General features: G+C 39.7%; 1 protein-coding gene across 2 annotated transcripts in view; it reads left to right on the forward strand.

Annotated features, from left to right (window-relative positions):
• The window catches only part of SNAPC3 (small nuclear RNA activating complex polypeptide 3), a 21,957-nt gene extending 1,113 nt beyond the window's left edge, over nucleotides 1-20,844 (forward strand). Inside the window, exons 2-10 of one of the 2 annotated variants that reach the window (XM_014069364.2) lie at nucleotides 5,660-5,734; nucleotides 8,484-8,568; nucleotides 9,480-9,584; nucleotides 10,995-11,144; nucleotides 12,856-12,938; nucleotides 15,129-15,293; nucleotides 16,072-16,179; nucleotides 19,683-19,860; nucleotides 20,365-20,844. In XM_014069364.2, the coding sequence (XP_013924839.1) occupies nucleotides 5,660-5,734; nucleotides 8,484-8,568; nucleotides 9,480-9,584; nucleotides 10,995-11,144; nucleotides 12,856-12,938; nucleotides 15,129-15,293; nucleotides 16,072-16,179; nucleotides 19,683-19,830 (919 nt within the window). In that variant the 3' untranslated portion in view covers nucleotides 19,831-19,860; nucleotides 20,365-20,844. Of the gene's footprint in view, nucleotides 1-5,659; nucleotides 5,735-8,483; nucleotides 8,569-9,479; nucleotides 9,585-10,994; nucleotides 11,145-12,855; nucleotides 12,939-15,128; nucleotides 15,294-16,071; nucleotides 16,180-19,682; nucleotides 19,925-20,364 lie in introns of those variants that run through there. The other variant, XM_014069354.2, reaches the window with a different exon arrangement.
• Nucleotides 20,845-21,397: the final 553 nt, after the last annotated feature.

Here is a 21,397-nt window from a genome sequence, read left to right on the forward strand (position 1 = left end):
TCCAGAAGGACATGAAAGATGGGGGCTAATATTCCTTCAAGGGAGATGATGTTTCACAAGATGGATATGGGTGACAAAAATATTCTGCTAACCCTTTCTTGATGATATGACCTCACATCTAACCCTGGTTGAGGAACAGTCGATGGTCAAGAGAGTCAAAACTTTCCCCAATACACATTCTCTCATATGGCAGCTGACGATCACCCCATTCTAGGGCACATTGACCCAGACAGGTTTGCTGTGGGATCACACCTCATATCTGGCTGCAGGTTGTGCATTTTTGTAACTATTTGTGCTGTGGTAACAGAGAGATGAGATTCCTTAGTAGTGCAGTCAATTCCTTGCATACTTTTGGCAATACAGAGCTGGTAGAATGTGGATCTTACAGAAGATAGAAGATTAAATTAAAATCATCACAGGATTGCTGTGGCTACCCTAAATATCAAAAAGTTAGTGTTCTTATGGCAAGAACTTTTAAAAGGTTTTTGTGATTTCAGTCTCTGTCACAAGCTTAGATTCTGTGTGAACTGGGGAATTACTACAAAGAGTTTTCAAGTAGTCTCTGAGTATCTTCTCCAGCAAAGCAGAGACTAGTTGTAGCAAAACTTGGGGGCAGTTGTAGAAAAATATTAACCTTGATCTATCTAAAATCGTTTCCCCAAAGTCTGATCTGGAACAAAACTGGAATTCTGGGAGTTGAAGTTACCAAGTTTGAGAAACACTTGGAACATAAGAGAGATGGAAGATAATGAGTAGGGAAGGCCTGAAATATCCGTAATCCTTGACTTGAAACATTCATTTAGTGACTGTTTGCAGTCACAATGGCACTGAAAAAAGTGACTTATGACTGGTTTTCACACTTACAACTGTTGCAGCATCCCCACGATCATATGATCCAAATTTGGACACTTGACAACTGGGGTGTATTTATGATAGTTGCACCATTTGTAACCTTTCCATCTGGCTTCTGAGAAGCAAAGCCAATGGGGAAGCCAGATTCACTTAAAAATTGCATGATTCACTTAACCACTGTAGTGATTTGCTTAACAACTGTGGTAAAAAGGGCCATAAAAGAGGCACAATTCATTTAACAACTGTCTTGATTAGTAACAGAAATGTTGTGATTGTAAGTCGAAGACTACCAATACCGCTAGTCCTCAATTTATGACCACAATGGAACCCAAAATTTCTGTTGTTAACTGAGACATTTGTTAAGTGAGGTTTGCTCCACTTTCCTGCCACAGTTGTTATGTGAATCATTGCAGTTGATAAGTGAGGAAACTGGTTGTTAAGTGAATGTGGCTTCCCCATTGATTTTGCTTGTCAGAAGGTCGCAAAAGGTGATCACTGAATCTTGGGACACAGCAACAGTCATAAATATGAGCCGGTTGCTAACCATCTGAATTTTGATCACATGTTCATGGGATGCTGCAAAGGTCATAACTTTGAAAAAGGGTCATATCTTACTTTTTCCAGTGCCATTGCAATTTTGAATGGTCACTAAATGAACTGTTCTAAGTTGAGGACTATCTGTACTCTAACTCCATTTGTTAAGTAAACATGCTGCTGTTGATTGGGGAAGGGATTGTCGTGTGTGTGTGGACATAGCTGTTTCCTTATAGGAAGAGCAGTAGCTTAAAAGAGAAGTGGTTCGAGAGAAAAGTATTGCAGGAAGCCGATAGAGTATGAGTGTCAAACTCGCGGTGTCCAGTTTTTCTCCTTGCAGAGCTGGGATGAACGTGGCCTGAACGGGCCTGCATCCGGCCTGCGGGCCTCCAGTTTGACATCCCTACGATAGAGGCAAAGAATACACGATCAGCTTCTGTTTATGTTTAATGGAGTAGTGTGAACCTCATTAATGACCATAGTAACAGTATCATAGAATTGAAATGAACCATCTTCAAAGAGACCTCGGAGAAGAACCTGCTTGAAATCTAAATCCTGCCCAACTGCACATTCATGACATCGGCTGGTAGTTGGTTTCCCATTGATTAATGACAAATACCCCCCACCCCATATTCCTGAAAGTAACCTGCATTATCTTCTGGGGAAGCGGCAATGCTAGCAGCCATGTTAGAAAGGCATGATTAAAAATACTGCTTTATATCAATATCTTTCCACCTTCTCAATGCCTGACAGTTGCATCGATGTATTTGTGCAGAGGTTTTTTTAGAAGTAGCATGAAAGTGTTCTGTCTTTACCTTTTTCTAAAATATTTTTTGAAAAGTCTCCCACCTTTATATTCCCTGGCAGTTTCCCATCCAAACCCATTCTGCTTACCGCATAAGACACACCTTTTTCCCTCAAAAAAGAGGGTGTAAATCTGGGTGAGTCTTATACATTGAATACAGCATTTTTGGCCTCCCAAAACCTCACCCCCTTTGCAAAAATGGATGTGCAGAGGGTTTGGGAGGCTTGCAAAGTGTTCCTGGGAGCCGGGGAGGGCAAAAATGAGCAAAAAATGGGCATTTTTGCTCATTCCCCCTGCCCCCAGGATCACTCTACAAGGCTCCAAAGCCTTTGCATGTCCCTCCCCTTTTTTCTGCAAAAAACGTGGCGTGCAGACGGTTTGAGAGGCCTGCAGAATGCAAAAACTTTAAAAAAAAACTTTACCTTTTCAAAATCATGGTGCGTCTTATACTCCGGTGCCTCTTATAGTCCCCAAAATATGGTAATTTCCAAATTTCCAAGTCTAATCAAGTTCAGACAAGATTGGCCAATATTAACACCCCTTGAGTTCTGTTCTCACTTCATCAAGTCCTATTAAATTCAGGGACTCATGTTTTTTTCAGTGTAAACATAGCTCTGTTTCTAATTATACATAGCTCTAGTCCTAATTATACTTTCAGCCTGATCATGTATACATTTGCTTAGAATTAAGCCTCTCTGGGATTAATGGAGAACTATAACACAAAGTATCGATACGGATTTAATGGCAAATATTCAGTCAATCAATAAAACGGTACTAGCAAAAATGGAACGGTAGCTTCCCTCAAATGTACTTAGGCTACATTATGGACCAGCTATTGCTGTCTGCTGGGCTTTGTCATTGCCTACTGAAAACTCTGGATGAAGACTGAAATAGATTTAGAGTCTATGGACTCTGTGCTTGAAGGGTGGTAGGAATGCTGTCAATCCTGGAATTCTTCTAACTGTTCAGCTTCCCTTTGGAATTGCAGCCTTAGTGTTTTGTCCTTATCCACTGCAGCAAAAATGTATACTGTCTCAAAGAAAAAGTACAGTAATTTGGTTTCTATTCCATCTTTCATTCAGGTGTTTTGAAAGTTGTGGAGACGATGTTCTCTCCACCCTATTTTTCTATGTAACTACAACCTTGTGAGATTATGAAGAGAGAGTGATGGATCCCAAGTCACTCCAGTGATCATGTAAGGGTGAATGCCTCTGTTTTTGATAGGAATGCTCTGCTTAGTATTAGAAGGGTTGAGAATGGGATGGGATGGAAATAGGAATAGGAGAACAGAACAGAATAGAATTAGAATTAGAATAGAATAGAGTAGAATAGAATTCTTTATTGGCCAAGTATGATTGGACACACAAGGAATTTGTCTCCCGTGTATAAGCTCTCAGTGAAGAGGTGGGTTACTCCCGGTTCAGCCCAGTTTGGCTGACTCAGTAGTGGAATTCAGGCCTGGGTCGCAAGGCTGCCACACTCCTGAACTGGTTCCCTTGCTGCTGCTCGGTTGCTGCCATTTTGGTTTTTAGTGACTGCGCATGCACAGTTCACTGTAAATTGTTCTGGGCATGCACGCAGAACAATTTACATTGAACAGCGCACATGCGCACAGTGCACGTTGTGTGCCCGTGCAAGTGGGTTGCAAACTGGTAGTAAAACCGGCAGCAACCCACCACTGTCTCAGTGTACATATAAACAACAAAGTGATAGGTCCTATATCATAGATCGTAGTTACAATCATTAATCATAATATACAAGTGATAAATCATAGATACCAACAAGAGAAGGGACAGTAGGAAAGATTAGAATAATATCAATACAGCCTACTACATAGATAAATATATTTAGGCCTAGGACAGTGCTGTGAGAATTATGTATTCAGCAGAGTGATGGCACTAGTGGGTGGGACTATCTTTGAATCTAATTGTTTTGGCATGCAATACTTTATAGTGGCATTCAGAGGGGAGAAGTTGAAACAGTTGATGTCCAGGATGTGAAGTGTTTTTAGATATTTTCTCAGCCCTCTTTCTGGTTCATGCAGCATACACAATGGAAGGCAGGCTAGTTGCAGTTGTTTTTTTGGCAGTCCTAACTATCCATTGAAGTCTATACGTGTTCTGTTTGGTTGCTGTGCCAAACCAGACAGTTATTGAGATACAAATGACAGTAATTCCTCTAAATATCAAAAAATTAGACGCCAACTCTACAGGTGCACTATGACCTCTGGATGTGTTCTTTCCACATGAACATATACTGAGTCCTTTGGAATAACATTATGCTATGTGTATGCCTATATGTTTTAGAACTGTCCTAAAATGAAATGCAAACAGTTCAACTGACCGAGGCAGATATTGCAATCTATTAGGCTCTGTACAAACAGATTTTGCAAGGCACCTGCACATCCACTTTTTCACAAAGTGCTCCTGGGAGCCGGAGAGGGCACAAATGAGCAAAAATTGGGCCCCTTTTCAAAAAAAATGGGGCTGTTTTTGCCCTCCTCAAGTCTCCAGGAGCACTTACAGGCCTCCTACATCCTCTGCACGCCTCGTTTTTTGCCTCTCAAACTCCCCACATGTTGCATTTTTGCCCTCTCCAGCCCCCAGGAGCACTTTGCAGGCCTCTCAAACTCTCTGCAGGCCCCTTTTTCACAAAAAATGGGGCATGCAGAGGGTTTGGGAGGCCTACAGAGTGTTCCTGGGTGCTGGGGAGGGCAAAAGCTCTTTTTTTTAAAAATTACCTCCTCAAAATCTTGATGCGTCTTATACTCTGGTGCGCCTTATAGTCTGAAAAATACGGTATATATTTTTATTGCAGCCAAAGATGTGGGAAAAGAGAATAAGCATCATTAAGATGATGTTGGGGTCATGGGAAAACTTCAAAACATATTATTAGTGAGGCAGATTTAGAGCTGCTAATTTTTGTCTCAACTCCATATTTCTTAATACAGGAATACTTGATTTTTTACTAAGAGAAACAGGAAACAGTAACTAGTTTTACTAACAAAGGCTGTTCTCCTATACAAAATTAGTACTGGCTCTAGAGGTTACTGGTAGTCTGGTAGACAAAAAATGTTTTGTTTAATATTGTGTGTTACTGTATTATAGAACTGTTAATTTTTTATTTTGCTTCTCATTTTTTTAAGCATAAAAGACAATTCATCTTTCAGATGAGTACCAGCTGGGGGAGTTTTAAATTGAGCAAAAAACGGGGCGTTTTTTGCTCATTTCTGCCCTCCCCAGCCCCCAGGAGCTCTGTAAAAGCTTCCTAGAGGCTCTGCACAACCATTTTGGTGAAGGGGTTTCAGGAGGCAAAAAATGCTGTATTCAGTGTGCAAGACGCACCCAGCTTTTCAGCCTCTTTTTTGAGGGAAAATGGTGCGTCTTATACTTCGAAAAATACGGTATTTATATATTTACAGGTTGACTTTTCCTACAATTATGCAATTAATTTTTGTATTGTTTTTAGCATTGCTGCACTGAAGAGCTCTGATAAAGAAGATACAGAAGTGATACCTGAAGATACCAACTTAATAACTCTTAAGTATATTGCATTATATTTTCAGTTGCAATTCTGATTAGTTGGAAGTTTGTTCTAATCCACAAGTAATTTTAAGAATAGTTTATGAACTAAGGCAATGAGCAGATGGATACAGCGTTCCAAACCAAAGTAGACAAACTATGATATGTTAGTTTGTCTGATTGCATACTACTAGTATAGACTTTAGGTCATTATTCAGTACTAAATTTAATTTAAATTTAAACAAATTGTCATAATTGTATTTCACTATACGCTAACATGCAAAGAGATGTTGTGTTTATCTCTGTAAGGCCTTGGGTAACCTCCTCTTTACAGACTCTTTGGATAAAGCCAAATATTCTGTTTACAACTCTTCCCAATAATTTTATGACCACATATTTGATTCCAATAATGCTTCCATTATGCTGGATCTTTTACTGTATTATTGAGGGTTTTTTTTGCTAGCACAAAGCTTGCCTACATCTGTATTGTATTCTCGCTATCAGATTAAATCTGTTTCCTAAACAGTTTGTAATTTATTATGTGTTTATAAGCTGAATCAGCAAGGCCCTGGACACCTTTGGAATGTTGAATGCATGTCATTGGTGCTCTTGCAAACTGCCTTGGCCAATTATCAAATGCCTATTGAGGTACAGGGGGCAAAAGAGAAATAGATATGGATGTTCTTGGCTATTCCCTTCCTTTAGAAAAGCTTATGCCCTCAAGAGTGGTCTTCACTTACAGGCTTTGGGGAAATAGCTAATAGTATTTAAACACATACATGATCTATTTTGATTAAGTAGCTATGGGAAAATGGGTACTATTGTAGTTTGTTATTGCTTACAGTTTTATTGTTTTTATTACATTGTTTTTAAATTGTGATTTGGTATTTTTGTACTGCCTAAAGCCTCTAGAGCAGAGGTGTCCAACCTTAGCAACTTTAAGCAACCGTGAACTTCAATTTCCAGAATCCCCCAGCTAGCCAGCTCCTATGAATTCTGGGAATTGAAGTCCACAAATCTTAAAGTTCCTAAGGTTGAAATCTCTGCTGTAGAACGAAGCAGTATATCAATCTTACAAAGAAATGTCTAGTTAACAGCTGCACAGTTGCTCTGCATTGTTTGGTGCAGGGAAATGGGTGTTTCAGAAGAGAAGAGAGAAATAAAAACGTAACTATAGAGAAGAGATGTAATATAAATGATGTCCGCTTGCCTATTGATTTTTTTCTTCTAATTTTTCTTCTAATTTTCTATAAAGTTCCCAATCAACCTTATCTGAGAGGCTGAGGCATTTGGTCCTATCAAGTTAAACCACTTATTTTGATTATTAGTTGTTCTGAGGAATGAGCTTATCTATATCAAATACTGAAATAGCATTAAAAGTGATTACTGCTCTTTCACTGTGATTAGCCTTCTTCAAATGATGTATAGGTAGTCCTTGACTTACAATGGTTCATTTAGGGACTGTGCAAAGTTACAACAGCCCTGAAAAAAGTGACTTATAACCATTTTCCACACTTACAACCGTTGCAGTATCCCTGTAGTCACATGATCAAAATTCAGACCCTTGGCATATTTATGATGGTTGCAGGGTCGCTGGTCACATGATCAACTTTTGTAATCTTCTGAGAAGCAAAGTCAATGGGGAAGCCAGATTCACTTAACAACTGATTCACTTAATAACTGTGGCACGAAAGATCTTAATGTGAGACAAAATTCACTTAACAAATGTTTCACTTGACCACAAAAATTTTGAGCTCAATTGTGGTCATAAGTCAAGGACTACCCGTATTTTCAACCATCTTGATCAGGGAGAAGTGATGCAGAGTACAGATATGCCTCCCTGGGCCCCAGGAAATTCCCCTCTTCCCCCAAAGTGTCAACAATCTTTCATAATCAGATTGCAAGCTGCTATACTGAAAAATAAAATATCAGCTTTTAACATTATGAATGTTTGCTAATTAAAGTCAAAGTACATTAGTTTTGGTCATTGACCAGCTTTTTATTTATTAATCACTGACAAGCCCAGGGACAAAGTTAAGGGGGAGAAAAAAGGGCAAAGTTGTGCATCAGGGGTCAGAAGAAATGATTGGGAATCGTTTTCTGATTGGACTTTCTGGTAAATGGATTTTGTCTGAACATGTCTGCGTGTTCTCAGAATCCCAGATGACTGATCAAAATGGACTACTCCTGTATTAAACACTTTGCAGAGCTGCCCAGGATCATCCCACGTATCCATCCAGAAAACACTTATCTGTGAAAGCATTCTGTGTAATTGGTTCTCACAGGGTGTAGTCAAAAAGCTCAAGATGGTAGTTAATAGTAGTGTGGTGGTGTGATTGGATCTCCACCTATTTTTTTAAATCCCAGATTAAAAAACAGGCTGAGCTCTATTTGCATCATCCTGAACATGATGTTGACTTGTTTTGATCCTATTCTGCAGATAGCTCATATCGCATTGGAATAAAAAGTTGTTGAGTTCTAATGTGGTGCTTAATTCTATTTTTATAAGTTTGATTTAAAAGAGTATTAGACCCTACATTTAGATTTAGGGACTTATCCTTCACCTTCTTTCCTTTTCTAAAAAAAGATTAAATCATGGCAACTGAACCAAAGTTTATTAAAACTGAGATGTTTACTTGGATGAGTAATGAAACATCCCAGTTTTAATGAACTTTGGTCCAGTTGCCATGATTTAACCTTTTTTAAAGATACTTTTGAGCCTGGGTGATTGAGTCTTCATTTACCCCTTCTTTCTTTCTTCTCATTTGTAGAATTCGGCAGAAAGCTCTGGAAAGACGAGAAGAAACCATCCTTGTTGATCGTGCATGTAGACAAGAAACATTTGTTCATGAGATGGTAAGCCTTCCTTTCTCATTTGCTGCCCTTCCTGTATCAATAGAATACAATAAAATAGCAGAGTTGGAAGGGACCTTGGAGGTCTTCTAGTCCAATCCCCTGCCTAGGCAGGAAACCCTATACCGTTCCAGATAAATGGCTATCCAACATATTCTTAAAGACTTCCAATGTTGGGGCATTCACAGCTTCTGGAGGCAAGCTGTTGCACTGATTAATTGTTCTAACTGTGAGGAAATTTTTCCTCAGTTCTAAGTTGCTTCTCTCCTTGATTAGTTTCCACCCTTTGCTTCTTGTTCTACCCTCAGGTGCCTTGGAGAATAGTTTGACTCCCTCTTCTTTGTGCCGACCCCTGAGATATTGGAACACTGCTATCACGTCTCCCCTAGTCCTTCTTTCTATTAAACTAGACATACCCAGTTCCTGCAACCATTCTTCATATGTTTTAGTCTCATATATCATATATTGAAGTTATTCCAACTACATAATAATTACAGAATTTTGGATTTTACATTCTAATTTCAAGAAAACTCTGCCCCAATAACTGTCAAAGGGTGTCATTTGATGGAAGTGGCATGACACATCTTAACCTTGTGTCTTACTTGAAACCAAGTGTGACATTTTGGCAATTTAATTGGCAGTCCATAGCCTAGGAATTTGACTGAGGATTGTGTGGGAAGTAAGTGCTGCACCCTTTCACTTGTTTAACTAGCATGCAACAAACATTGGAATCGTTCCATTAAGACGACTTTTACCATTCACATTACTTGATCAAGCTCTACTTCAAATAGATTTGCCCTGCTTTCCCAACATACTTGGAAGATTGGTAACGGCAGATAGAATATCTATGCAGGTCTTTTGATCTCTATTATATGAAGCATCTGACTCACATTCCAATGTATTTTCCCTCCTAGGAATCTCATGCAATTGGAAAAAGGCCCAAAGATCCTGGGAATATGATTGACGAAGCTGAACTTGTGTTAACTCTCAACATTTTTTATCCAGTTATATTTCAAAAGGTTGGTAATTGAGCTTAGCATCTATTTTAATGGCTTCTTAACAAATAGATCAATTTATTCTCTGGAATCTTGTGTGAGGAATCATAGCCTGCTGGTGTATGGTCCTTTGGCAACATGACAAAGTAGAATCTACTTTTCTGCAGAAAGATTTCAAAACACAAGGTGCCCTTTATTTTAAAGAAAAGTAATTCCAGCTTTGGCTGGATCCCACTTAATTAGGGAATGTGCTAATCCTTCCAGAATTGCCTTAGAAGGTGAACCAAAGGTGCTTTTTCAGGAGGCAACTGGACTTTCTTGTTTTTCTTTCATCCAAGAAACTTCTTCAGCTCTGACTGGATTGTGGGGACAGCTGGTCATCTGCATTCTTTTAGAGAGTCATTGAGGCCATTTGGAGATTTATTTGTGTTCTTAGGGTCACCTGAGTGCAAATGGGTGTGTAGCCTTCTTGGCTGCAGGATGTTTTCTGCTTGGTCTGTTTTTTTTGCCATTTGAGGTCAAAGGGACTCTTACTTGCCAATCAATACAGGGACCCTATTGAAATGTCTGCACTAATGATAGAATTCTGTGACTAGATCACATATCACACTAAGCTAGAGTTTATTTAACGCTAGGCATTGTTGAATACAATTACAGTTGAATAGAATATGCTTAGCTAAAGCCAAATGAAGAACAATATGTAAAGTTTGTGTTGTTTGCACCTAAATGTATTTTTCATTAATGTTACTAGATTTGGATTGCAAAAATTCAGATTACTGCTAGACAGCCACAAAGACATTCCCTAGATTTGGAGAGTTCAGATCTGGTAGCCTTCATGATACAAACCTCATATGTTGTAATTTTCCAATATGGATGATATTTACTCTTGGTTTCTTGGACGAAACAGTCTAAGGCTGTGATGGTTAACCTATGGCATGCATGCCAGAGGTGGCACACAGCGCCCTCTCTGATGGCACCCGAGCCGTTGCCCCAGTTCAGCTCCGGTGTGCATGCGTCCGCACCCCCTGCCGTCGAGCTGGCCTTCGGGTCTGCTGCGCATGGTGCGTGTGGGGGTGTTACACATGCATGCATAGTAGGGCACATACGTGGCGTCATATGTGTATGCACAGGGGTGGTGTGTGTGTGGGTCATGTACACATGCATGGGGGCACGGTGCATGCGCAGGGGACATGTGTTGCATTTTGGGGGTTTGGGCGCGTTTGCGCTTTTAGCTCTTCGTCTGGAAAAGGTTAGCCATCACATTTAGATATGGAGAAGTAATGATAGAGTTGACTGGTTATATTCCTTGCAACGGGCTGATTGGCTGGTTTCAACTTACTAAACCAGAACTACACTATGAAATAACCTGATGTGTAAATTCTGCCTGTTCAGAAATGTTTTGATTGATCTTGTTTTGCCCTCTCTATTTTACAGCATAAGCTTCGGAAGCCGTATCAGACACTGTTGGTCCTCGGGAGCCAAAAACTTACTGAGCTTCGAGATTGCATTTCTTGTGTTAGTGACCTTCAGATTGGTGGCGAGTTCAGCAATAATCCTGCTCAGGCCCCAGAAAATATCAGCAAGGTATCATAATACTGATTTCTAAAGCCTTTCCAAAAAAGAAATTTTAATTTCAAAACAGTTTCTTAAAGTTTGAATTATTGATCCCTTGTATGTTTATCAATTCCTGGGGAAAAACAAATAAAGTGTTTTCTTCATTTGACAAGTAATAAGTAGGTGAATTTAATGTAAGTAGGAACTGAATGGGGCTTTTTCTATTTTTAAGTCAGCCTTTTTATTTTTCTGATTGATTTATGAATTATACTTTTAGATTGCTTAATATCTGGAATTCTCAGAAAAGTGCCACAAAAATTAAAAATGTAAAAAAAACCCTAAGCATTCAGCCATGATGATAAATTAAAATGACACGGAAAAAGGCTGATGGATATCTAAGACAGGAGAAAAAGGGAAGGAAATAAAGTCTCTGTGCTATCAGGTCGACTTGATCCTTGTTTCCTCTGAGGAATTTTTGTAAAGGAACAATTTTTCTTTAAAAAAACCCTATGCATGTTTTTGTATTGATAGTATTTAAAAATTTACATTTCTTTAATATAAAACTTTAATATAAAACTTCATATTTCTTTAATATAACACTTATTTTTACAGAAAAGTATTAATCATAATTTTGTTGAATTAAAAACAATATTGCTAGATTTGAAATGTATAGAGTACTCTTAAGATGATATGCTTGGAAGGTGGTTTTTGAGGAGTTGATGTGCCAACTCCTGGTTTTCTATAAAAGCAGGACGACATGCTGCTGTTTTCTTGTTGTGTAGCAGGAAATCTGTCTGAATCACTTTTGTGGTGGAATGTAGTCTGGATTCCAGCAGGGAGGGGCTGCATTCGAGAGGACAAAGAGGCAGCAAAATTTGGAAAGTTTGGTTGAGAGAACAAGAGTTAAAAACTCTCCTCCCTAGGGATTCCCAGAGTATATTTATAGCAGGAGTGGGCAATTGATTTTACCAACGGGCCACATGAACAAGTGTGACTCTTGGGGATGGCTGTCGCCATTCTGCCACCTGCACTACTGCTGCCCCACCCCCTGTCGCTGCTGTGCTGACATCCCACCTTCCAACATTGCCACACTGCACTGATGATGCTGCAGGCTAGACATGGGCCGCCCACTGAGCAGATGTGGCCCACAAGCTGTAAAATGCCCAGGTCTGATTTATAGTGATGCGAATGGTTACTTTAGTTTGGCAAGATTTCTGCCTATAGATCAGGAACAATGAAGGAAACTACTCAGCAGGAACTCCATGTGTCTTTCTTGGTTCTTGGGGCCTGACACTTTGAAGGGGGTTTGACAGTTGTAAGGGTCAGGTCAAAAGGAGACCCATCTATTAGAAGCAAATATTTTTCCACTCAAGACTGGATCAAAGATTCCTAGAAGGCAAGTAGTGGTTAAGAGCAAGAAAGACTCCATCTCCATCTAGTCTTGCAGCCCCCTTTTTCTGGCCCATAGAGTGCAACCCACATTTATCTTGATGCATTTTAAGGAAAGGACTAGACTATGTAAATGCTTCCATAGAGTCTTGGTTTTTTTTTCTTAAAATGCATCAATCTATTGCTAAAAACCTGGCTACTGGACACAATAATGTGATGTAATGATGAGTTAGGTTGGCATTTCAAAAATTTAACTGGAACTGAAGGAGATGTGATAATCATCCATATATGTAATTCTGTGTATTCTAATTAGCAAACTATTTTTTTCCTCATCTTTCTTCCTTTCCCCCAGGATCTCTACAAGTCTGCCTTCTTTTACTTTGAAGGTGTTTTTTATAATGATAGCAGGTATGCTGAATGCAGAGATTTGAGCAGGTAAAGAATAATTGACATTTGTGAACCCTAGTCTTACTAACCTAGACTGCCTCTCCATCAAGTTAGTTGCAACTACCGTGTTTTTCTGACTATAAGACGCACCGGACTATAAGACATAACTAAATTTACAGGAGGAAATTTTAAAAAAAAAAGTTTTCGGCCTCTGCCCATCGTGTTTTTGCCCTCCCCAGCTCCTAGAAGCACTCTGCAGTGTTACACATGGCTCGTTTGCATCAAAAAGGGACCTGTTTTTGCCCTCCCCAGCCTTCAGAAGCACTCTGCAGTACTCTGCACGGCCTATTTTTGCCAAAAATGGCTCATTTTTGGGCTCCCAAGCCCTCTAAGCATCACTTTTTCACCCTCCCAGATCCCCAGAAGCAATCTGCAGTGCTTCACACAGCCCAATTTTGCCAAAAATGTTTTTGGTGAAAATGGGCCATGTGGAGTACTGTAGAATGCTTCTGGGAGCCGGGGATGACGAAAACACGATGTGCAGAGGGTTGGGAGCCAAAAAAACGGGCCCGTTTTGACAAAAACAGGCCATGCGGAGCACTGCAGGGTGCTTTGGGGGCTGTGCAATGTACGGAAGATTCGGGAGGCCAAAACAAGACTATAAGCACCTAAATTTTCACCAACTTTTAGGGGGGGGGAAGTGTGTCTTATACTCTGAAAAATATGGTATATGGTTGAATTTACTGATTTAAGAAGATATATATTTCCATGACAGTTTGCTTCTTGATCAGGACTTAGTAGATGACAGATAAACTTAAAGGGTAGACAAAAAGGACAGTTAATAGGAGAAAACTCTTGCCTTCTACTAACCAAGATCTCTTGATTTTCAAGATCTTTTGAACTCTGAAGACAGGGCTTTTAAAATGATGGGACTTGGATTGTAGAGCAAAATTTGGAAGCAGATGGATTAAGCATTGCTCTTTTGCCCATTGATTTGATTGTCCAAATGCTCTGCAGTGCATGCTTTATTTTTTCTCCAAAAGAATTTCTAGTTCTGGTTCTCAGCCTTTGGTTTCCAAATATTGGTGTGATATCCAGGAGTTCTGAGAATTATCACCGTTAGTCTTCCAGTTGGAATTTGCTGCATGTCTAAATGCATTAGAAGTTGCCTCCTGACCCTTGAATAGGTTGCCTCTTATTAAAATTGTGGAGGTCCCACTATCCTTTGTACAAGTTATGTCTGATCACGTTACTTCTCCTCTTAAGGCAGCAGTATTAACAATGTAATTGTATCATGTATTTTCTACCTGATCTGTTTGTAGTCCCCATGGATCATGCTCTAGGGCAGGGATGTCAAACTCAAGGAGTACTTAAATCTGGCCTGCGGGGGTGCCCTGAAAACAGCGAAGGACTGGCCCACAGTGCCTCTGCCAATGAAAATGGAGCTTGGCAGGGTTGCGTGCAGCCCTCCCAGGCTTCGTTTTTGGCTGGGACGGCCTCCTGCGGCCCTCTGCCAGCAAAAACGGAGCTGGGGAGGGGGCACGCATGGTCCCCCCAAGCTTCATTTTTGCTGGCAGAGGACCACACCCACACGGGCCCAGCAATGCCCCCCTCCTACGGCAACCCTGAGGTCAAACACAACCATGATGCGGCCCTCAGTGAAATCGAGTTTGATACCCCTGCTCTAGGACTTAATTTGAATGTTGTCCAGCATGTTGAAACAAAATGTTTTTTTTTTGGTTGAGAGGAACATGTTTTCTATTCTAGCTTGGACACCTGGTTTATTGATTTTTTCCCCCTCTTTGATAATTGCTGTAGCAAAAATAATGGTAGTCCTCAAATTACAACCATTTGTATAGTGCCTGTTTGAAGTTACATATAGCCATTTTCAGACTTCAGGAGCGCTGCAGCATCCCCATGGTCACATGATCAAAATATGGGCACCTAGCACTGGCATGTATTTGTTACCATCGCGCTGGCCTGGGGTCATGTGATCACCATCTGTAACCTTTCCAGCCAGCTTCCGACAAACAAAATCAATGGGGGAAGTCAGATTTGCTTCATGACCAAAGGATCCACTTAACAACTGCAGTGATTTGTTTAAGAACCATGGCACAAAAGTCATAAAAAGGGGCAAAGCTTACTTAGCAACAAAATTTTGGTCTCGGTTGTGGTTGTAAGTCGAGGGCTACCTATCATCAATTTAGAGAATGAAAATATTGTCTCTGCTAATTTCAGGACAATTATTGAGTGGTCAGAATCCCGTGACCGAGGTTATGGAAATCTTTATGCCACTAAAATGGAAGACTATACCTTTAATGATTTGAACATAAAAATAGGTTTCCCGTACCTTTATTGTCACCAAGGAGATTGTGAGCACATTGTTATTATCACAGATATCAGGTAAGACCCTTGTTTCTTGGAATTTGAGATTCTTTGTGTTTCCATTCTTCATGTGCTAGCATTGCAAAAGGGGTTATTACCTATAATTATGCTTTCTCTGCTGGTGTTCTGGGGATCCATTACCTTTTCATCTCCTCCCCAATCATCCCACCATTCTTGTTTGATTCGTACAGGCTGATTTGCGTGTGGAAAGGTATTTAAAGAGAATTCAGATTCTTAGTTCCTGCTTCCCTTCTATTCACCCTGGCTCCTTTGTTTGGGCATTGGCTTTCTCTAAATGATAGGTGTATGCTTATTCTGCAGCCTTGGTTGCCTTGAAACAAATACTATCAATTATATAAAGGTGCCTGACTCTCTTTCCCTTTCATTGTACTAAGATAAAGGTTCCCTTGCACATATGTGCTAGTCGTTCCCAACTCTAAGAGACGGTGCTCATCTCTATTTCAAAGCTGAAGAGCCATCACTGTTCGAAGACATCTCCGTGGTCATGTGGCCGCCATGACTAAATGCCGAAGAGCACGGAATGCGGTTACCTTCCCACCAAAGTGGTCCCTATTTTTCTACTTGCAGTTTTACATGCTTTCGAACTGCTAGGTTGGCAAAAGCTGGGACAAATAATGGGAGCTCACTCTGTTATGTGGCACTAGGGATTCGAATGGCCGAACTGCCAACCTTTCTGATCGACAAGCTCAGTGTTTTAGCCACTGAGCCACCACGTCCCACTTCATTGTACTAGTGTAGACTAATCAATTCCTTTCTCAATCTTTTATCTGACAAGGCTTATTCATCGAGATGACTGCCTAGACAGAAGCCTCTACCCCTTGTTAACAAAAAAACATTGGCTATGGACTAAAAAGTGTTTTGTGTGCAAAATGTACACAGCCAGGTGAGTAACAGCGCAGATGTTTCCATTGGAGAAAGTAAATTTGAACCACACATACACACACAATAAGAATCAAAATCACTGTAGGCAAGCAAAGCATTCTGGGACTTGAAATCTCAAGGTTGCCAAGTTTGAGAAACACTGAGGTAGCATATGAAATAGGCTTTTTGCTCAATTTACATTTTAGAGCAGTGTTTTTTTCAATATTGATAGCTTTTGTGTAGATTTCAATTCCCAGTTTTCTTGGGGAAATTGAAATCCAAACATCTTGAATGTTTTTTCCCCCCTTCGGTTCACTCGTGTCCAGTTCTCTGAGATTGCCTGAACAACTCCTTGTAGTTTTCTTGACAAGGTTTTTCAGGAGTGGTTTGTTATTGCTTCCTTCCTAGAACACAGTGTCATCTAGCTGCCTTTTTGCCTAAAGTTAGACTAGAACTCACAATTTCCCAGTTTCTAGCCTGATGCCTTAACAATTTCACCAAAGTGGCTTTCTACCTTAAAGTTACCAAAGTTAGAAAACACTATTTTAGAGTATTATCTTGAAAAAATATTACTGCTTGAAATGCATCAAGAATATAAATAAATCGGCCTTAAATATATTGATTAAGCAACTATTTTGTGTTCTTTGTTTTTTTTTTCTTTATGCCCTTGGAAACTGAAGATTTGATATCATTAACAACCATTTCATGCACGTAATACAAACAAGAACCACTTTGCAGTTAATTATTTATCTAAAATTATCATGTGAACTCATGCCAATATAATATATTTATCTTCGGAGTCTTGTGTTATCTCTCACCTATAACCCCGAAGCAAATAATGTTTCTAACTAAAAGCAAATAAGATTTGAAGTAAAACAATGTTGATTTATTGCTTCATCTTCCTGAAATACTGTAGGTTTCAAGCAGTGCTATGTGTTTGCTTTTTTCAGTAATAGAGGTAGCATCTCATTTTAAAGCACAGGGGATGTGTATTCCTAGAAAATCCTTTTTTATTAGCTTCATTCTAGATAGTGTTTTCTGCTTTCCCCATTACAGTTATTTAAGCGGTTGCCTATCTTACAGAAATAACCCTAGATAGCTTACAGGTGGTTAGAAACATAAAAACAAAGGAACAAAACTAAAATCAGGTTAATGTAGTAAGTAAGGTGCTGGGTGAGAAAGCAAGGGGCTGTGAGTTATAGACATGAAAGTGGGCTAGGTGACTTTGGGCCAATCACATTTTCTCAACCAAACCCACTTCATATGGCCGTTGTAGGGAAAATGGGATTATCAGATATGTTCTGTCCCTTGACATAGAAGAGAGACAGAGATAGAGAGACAGAGAGAATATAATATGTAAAGAAAATATAAGCAAAAGTTCACTCCAAGAAACAAACTATCTAAGGTATAGCAGGGCTGCAGTAATAACTAAATATCTTGGATACAAAATCAACAAATGAAAAAAGCTAAACAGTGCACCACCAAAATGGTAGATCAGGTTGCAAAATAAGAACAGCCTGTTGAGATCAGATGAAAGCAGGCTAGAACAGATGAAAGATGTTGAAGAACAAGAATGTCAAAGAATCCTTGATCAGGAAATATTACTTCGAAACGAGGAAGATTAAGGCAACCTTGACTGTAAGGAACCTAAAAATAACAACCGTAGCCAAGATCAGCAGATACAAAGCTCATTGCACTTTGTAGGCAATATTTCCGCTTTCAGTTGAATCACAATCATTTCTACCAATCCATCAATGGGGAGGATGCAGAGAGCCAGCCAACACCTGACAAAGAAGAATGCGTGCAGTTCTGGGAATAGTATGAGACAACCCAACATTTACCTATCCCATGTCCTTTAGGTAGATGGATAAAAATGCCTGATGCTGTCTAAATATCTGGCTGACTGTGCAACCAATCATATTAAAAAAACCAAGGCAAACACACAGAAAATAAAATAACCAAGGCTAATAATCATATCTTCCACTTTTTCACTTGCGAATGGGATCATCCCACACTGACCTGAGTTTGAGGAGAACCAGGTTTTTAGAGCTTGTAGAAGGTCACCAGGGTTGGGGCATCCACATCTCTTGAAGAACGTTGTTCCATGTTGCCCATGTAACTACATTTAATAGATTGGTAACAAAATGCAGAGCAATACATTTGTAGGTAATTTGTTGGATTATTTGCTATTAATATTACTCCATAAATGAAAAACTCAGAAAAAGTGGAGAACTCTTAACAGTATTGCTGCTTCTGACATGAAGCAGGAAGAGATCAGAGATGTATTCAGCCAGTTCTGACAGGTTCTGGAGAACCGGTAGCAGAAATTTTGAGTAGTTTGGAGAACTGGCAAATAGGCTGGCCCCACCCCTGCTGCCTCCCAGCTGATCTTTTGTTACCCTCAACAGGAGAATGAAGCTGGAAAGCAGATTAGTGGGGTGGGGAAGGAATGGGGATTTTGCAGTAACCTTCCCCCAGAAGTGAGGAGGGAATAGGGATTTTGCAGTATCCTTTCCCTGCCACACCCACAAAGCCACGCCCACAGAGCGGGTAGTAAAAGTTTTTGAATCCTATCACTGGAAGAAATGTGCTGTCTTGGTCCTTCTCTTTTTTCTTTGAAGTTGCAATCATAATTACAACCAACATTATTAGGTAAGCTCCCAGTTGGGAGAGCGAGTGCGTTCAGCGGAGAGTTGGAGAACACACAAACCAGCATACAGAGACACTGCAGTTTAAATAGGCTTTTACTTTCGTGGAAATAGAGATATCAGAGTCCATCAAACAGTCCAAGCCATACACAGTTAAGACAGTCAGTCATCAACGTCTTTCAATTAAGGAATAATCCAAATAACGTAGTCCAGTAACATATAATCAATCCGGTACACAAAGTTTGCTAACAGTTGCAAAATTTACAATACGGCGATCAGATCAGATCAGATCAGCCCAGCATCTGACAACCAGAGAGAGAACTAATAGTCATTCTGGCTCCCTCTTATGGCCGATTGAGGAAAAATAGCAACCAATCACATTTTACAGTATGATTTAAAGAAACATACAACATTGTTACATGATTTATATATTGCCAACCCAACCGTTAGATTATATTCCTAACAAACATCTTTCTTTAGTAGGGGGAAAAACTGAAGTCTGGTTAGATACATGTCTATTTTCAAAGTTAAAATTGGCAAGCTTCACTCATTTTTAATATTTAGGAGCCTCTGCAAATGTGTGTTTAAATATGCACTTAGGAACTGAAGCAAGCAGGTTTAGAGGTACCTGAACATGGAATGAATCTTTATTGGTTGGTAACTTATGGTAATATGGTATTATGCTTATAATAATATAATTATGGATTGTAGGTATTTTTGATAATATCAATATTTTTAATGTTTTTAAAATTATGGTATTTATGTATATGTTTGTAAGCTGATTATAGAGTCAGATATTGATGCAACTTCAAAGCAATGAATGAATGAATGAATGAATTTCTTCACAAAGTGACCCTCTTTGCATTGGACCTTACAGGTGGGTAACGAATGAAGACAGCCTTGCTCCACAAGAGCCCTCATTCTTTTGTGATGTCTGTTTCCAAACACTCCATTATGATGCAGATGGGAACAAGCTGGGAGAGTTCCTTGCCTACCCTTATGTTGATCCAGGAATTTTCAACTGAGGTCAAGAAGAAAGAAGACCAAATCATATGGTATCATCTGCTTCACTGCCTGTTGGAACATAAATCGTCCTGTAATTAAGCAATGGACAACTTTTTCAGTATTTCTGCTTTATGTTTACACACACCCACGCACACATTCCAATTTATTTTTACATCTTAATCCTTGTCCCTGATACAGTTGTTCATAATCTTATTTCAGAGGCCAATGAAAGTTAAACTCTCCTGCCTTACACTCAGAGGTGGGTTCCTACTGGTTTGGGCTGGTTCAGCCGAACCAGTAGTGCTTTGCTGGCCTGGTTTACTGGAACCAGCAGCGGCCCAGGCCTGCCATGCCTCTGAACTGTGTCCCCAGTTGGCGCAGCATATTTTTTCCCATTTTTTTAATGTTCTGTGCATGCACAGACCTATTTATGGACAACTGCACAAAATTGTGCTTGCACCAAACGGACAGTAAGGCCAACAGCAACCCACCCCTGCTTACACTAGTATCAAAATCGAGGCAAGTGTGGTGTGTGTGTCTATCTTCTCTTTCAGGAGAAGAATTACTTGGCAGAGAAAAGACCAATGATGAGAATGGTGTCCCTGCTCCAGTTTGGCATCCTGTGACAATGGATCCTTATTCATCTCTCTATTATTTTGTTTTTTGAAGGGCAAGACTTTTTTTGGAAGGATATCGTCAGATTTTTAGGGTTTTTTTTTTAGTTTTGTTGTGTTTTACTATTAACTTTGTTAATAAATGTTCTCTATATTTTATTTAGCAATCATTTTATTAGTGGTTGTAACACAGCATTTCAGGATCGCAAAATTGGCAGTTTGGTGTTTGGATCTCTCCCATGTTTTTGCTAAGAGTCTCCGGCTTCTCTCTGTGAGAGATTAAGCATTGCTATGCAGACGATATTGCTGTGCTGCCACAATTAATTCAGCTATTTCACATCACTCACTTCTTTTGGGAATTCATGTGCATCTCAGTTGCTTTGAGTGGCTGACCTTTCAAATATATTTATTTAAATATAATTGGATTTGTGAGCCTTTTTTAAATAACTTGCCTCCTTGGATTATTTTCCTATCTTTCCTTCTATCTTTTCTGTGGTCCTCTTGCCACTCGTGCCTCCCAAACTATCCCATTTTCTTATTTGTTCTAATGCCTTCCAGGAAATAGAACAAAAGGATGACCAAGAACAAGGTGGGTGGGGTTAGGGATAAGTTATCATGGAGAAAATCTGTGCGCCTGCTAAGACTAAAAAATGACTTGCTGCCACATAATAAATCAGTGGTAAGGAAAATCTGAGTTATAATCACCCACAGTTCTAGATCCTGAGAACATCCTAAATGAGTGCATGTTTCAGTATCTGCAAGTCCATGGTATGAACTGGGGAAATACGGTTTGCAAATACTTTCTATCAGATCAGCCACTATTAAAGACTATGGGTGTGTAGCAGTGGTGGGATTCAAAAATTTTACGACGGGTTCTGTAGGCGTGGCTTGGTGGGCGTGGCATGGCTTGGTGGGCGTGGCATGGTAAGTGTGGCAGGGGAAGGATACTGTAAAATCTCCATTCCCTCCTGAT

This window comes from Thamnophis sirtalis, unplaced genomic scaffold, assembly GCF_051295495.1.
Source record: "Thamnophis sirtalis isolate CommonGarterSnake01/CBP01778 unplaced genomic scaffold, rThaSir2_p1.2 scaffold_5, whole genome shotgun sequence".
NCBI classification, from domain to species: domain Eukaryota; kingdom Metazoa; phylum Chordata; class Lepidosauria; order Squamata; family Natricidae; genus Thamnophis; species Thamnophis sirtalis.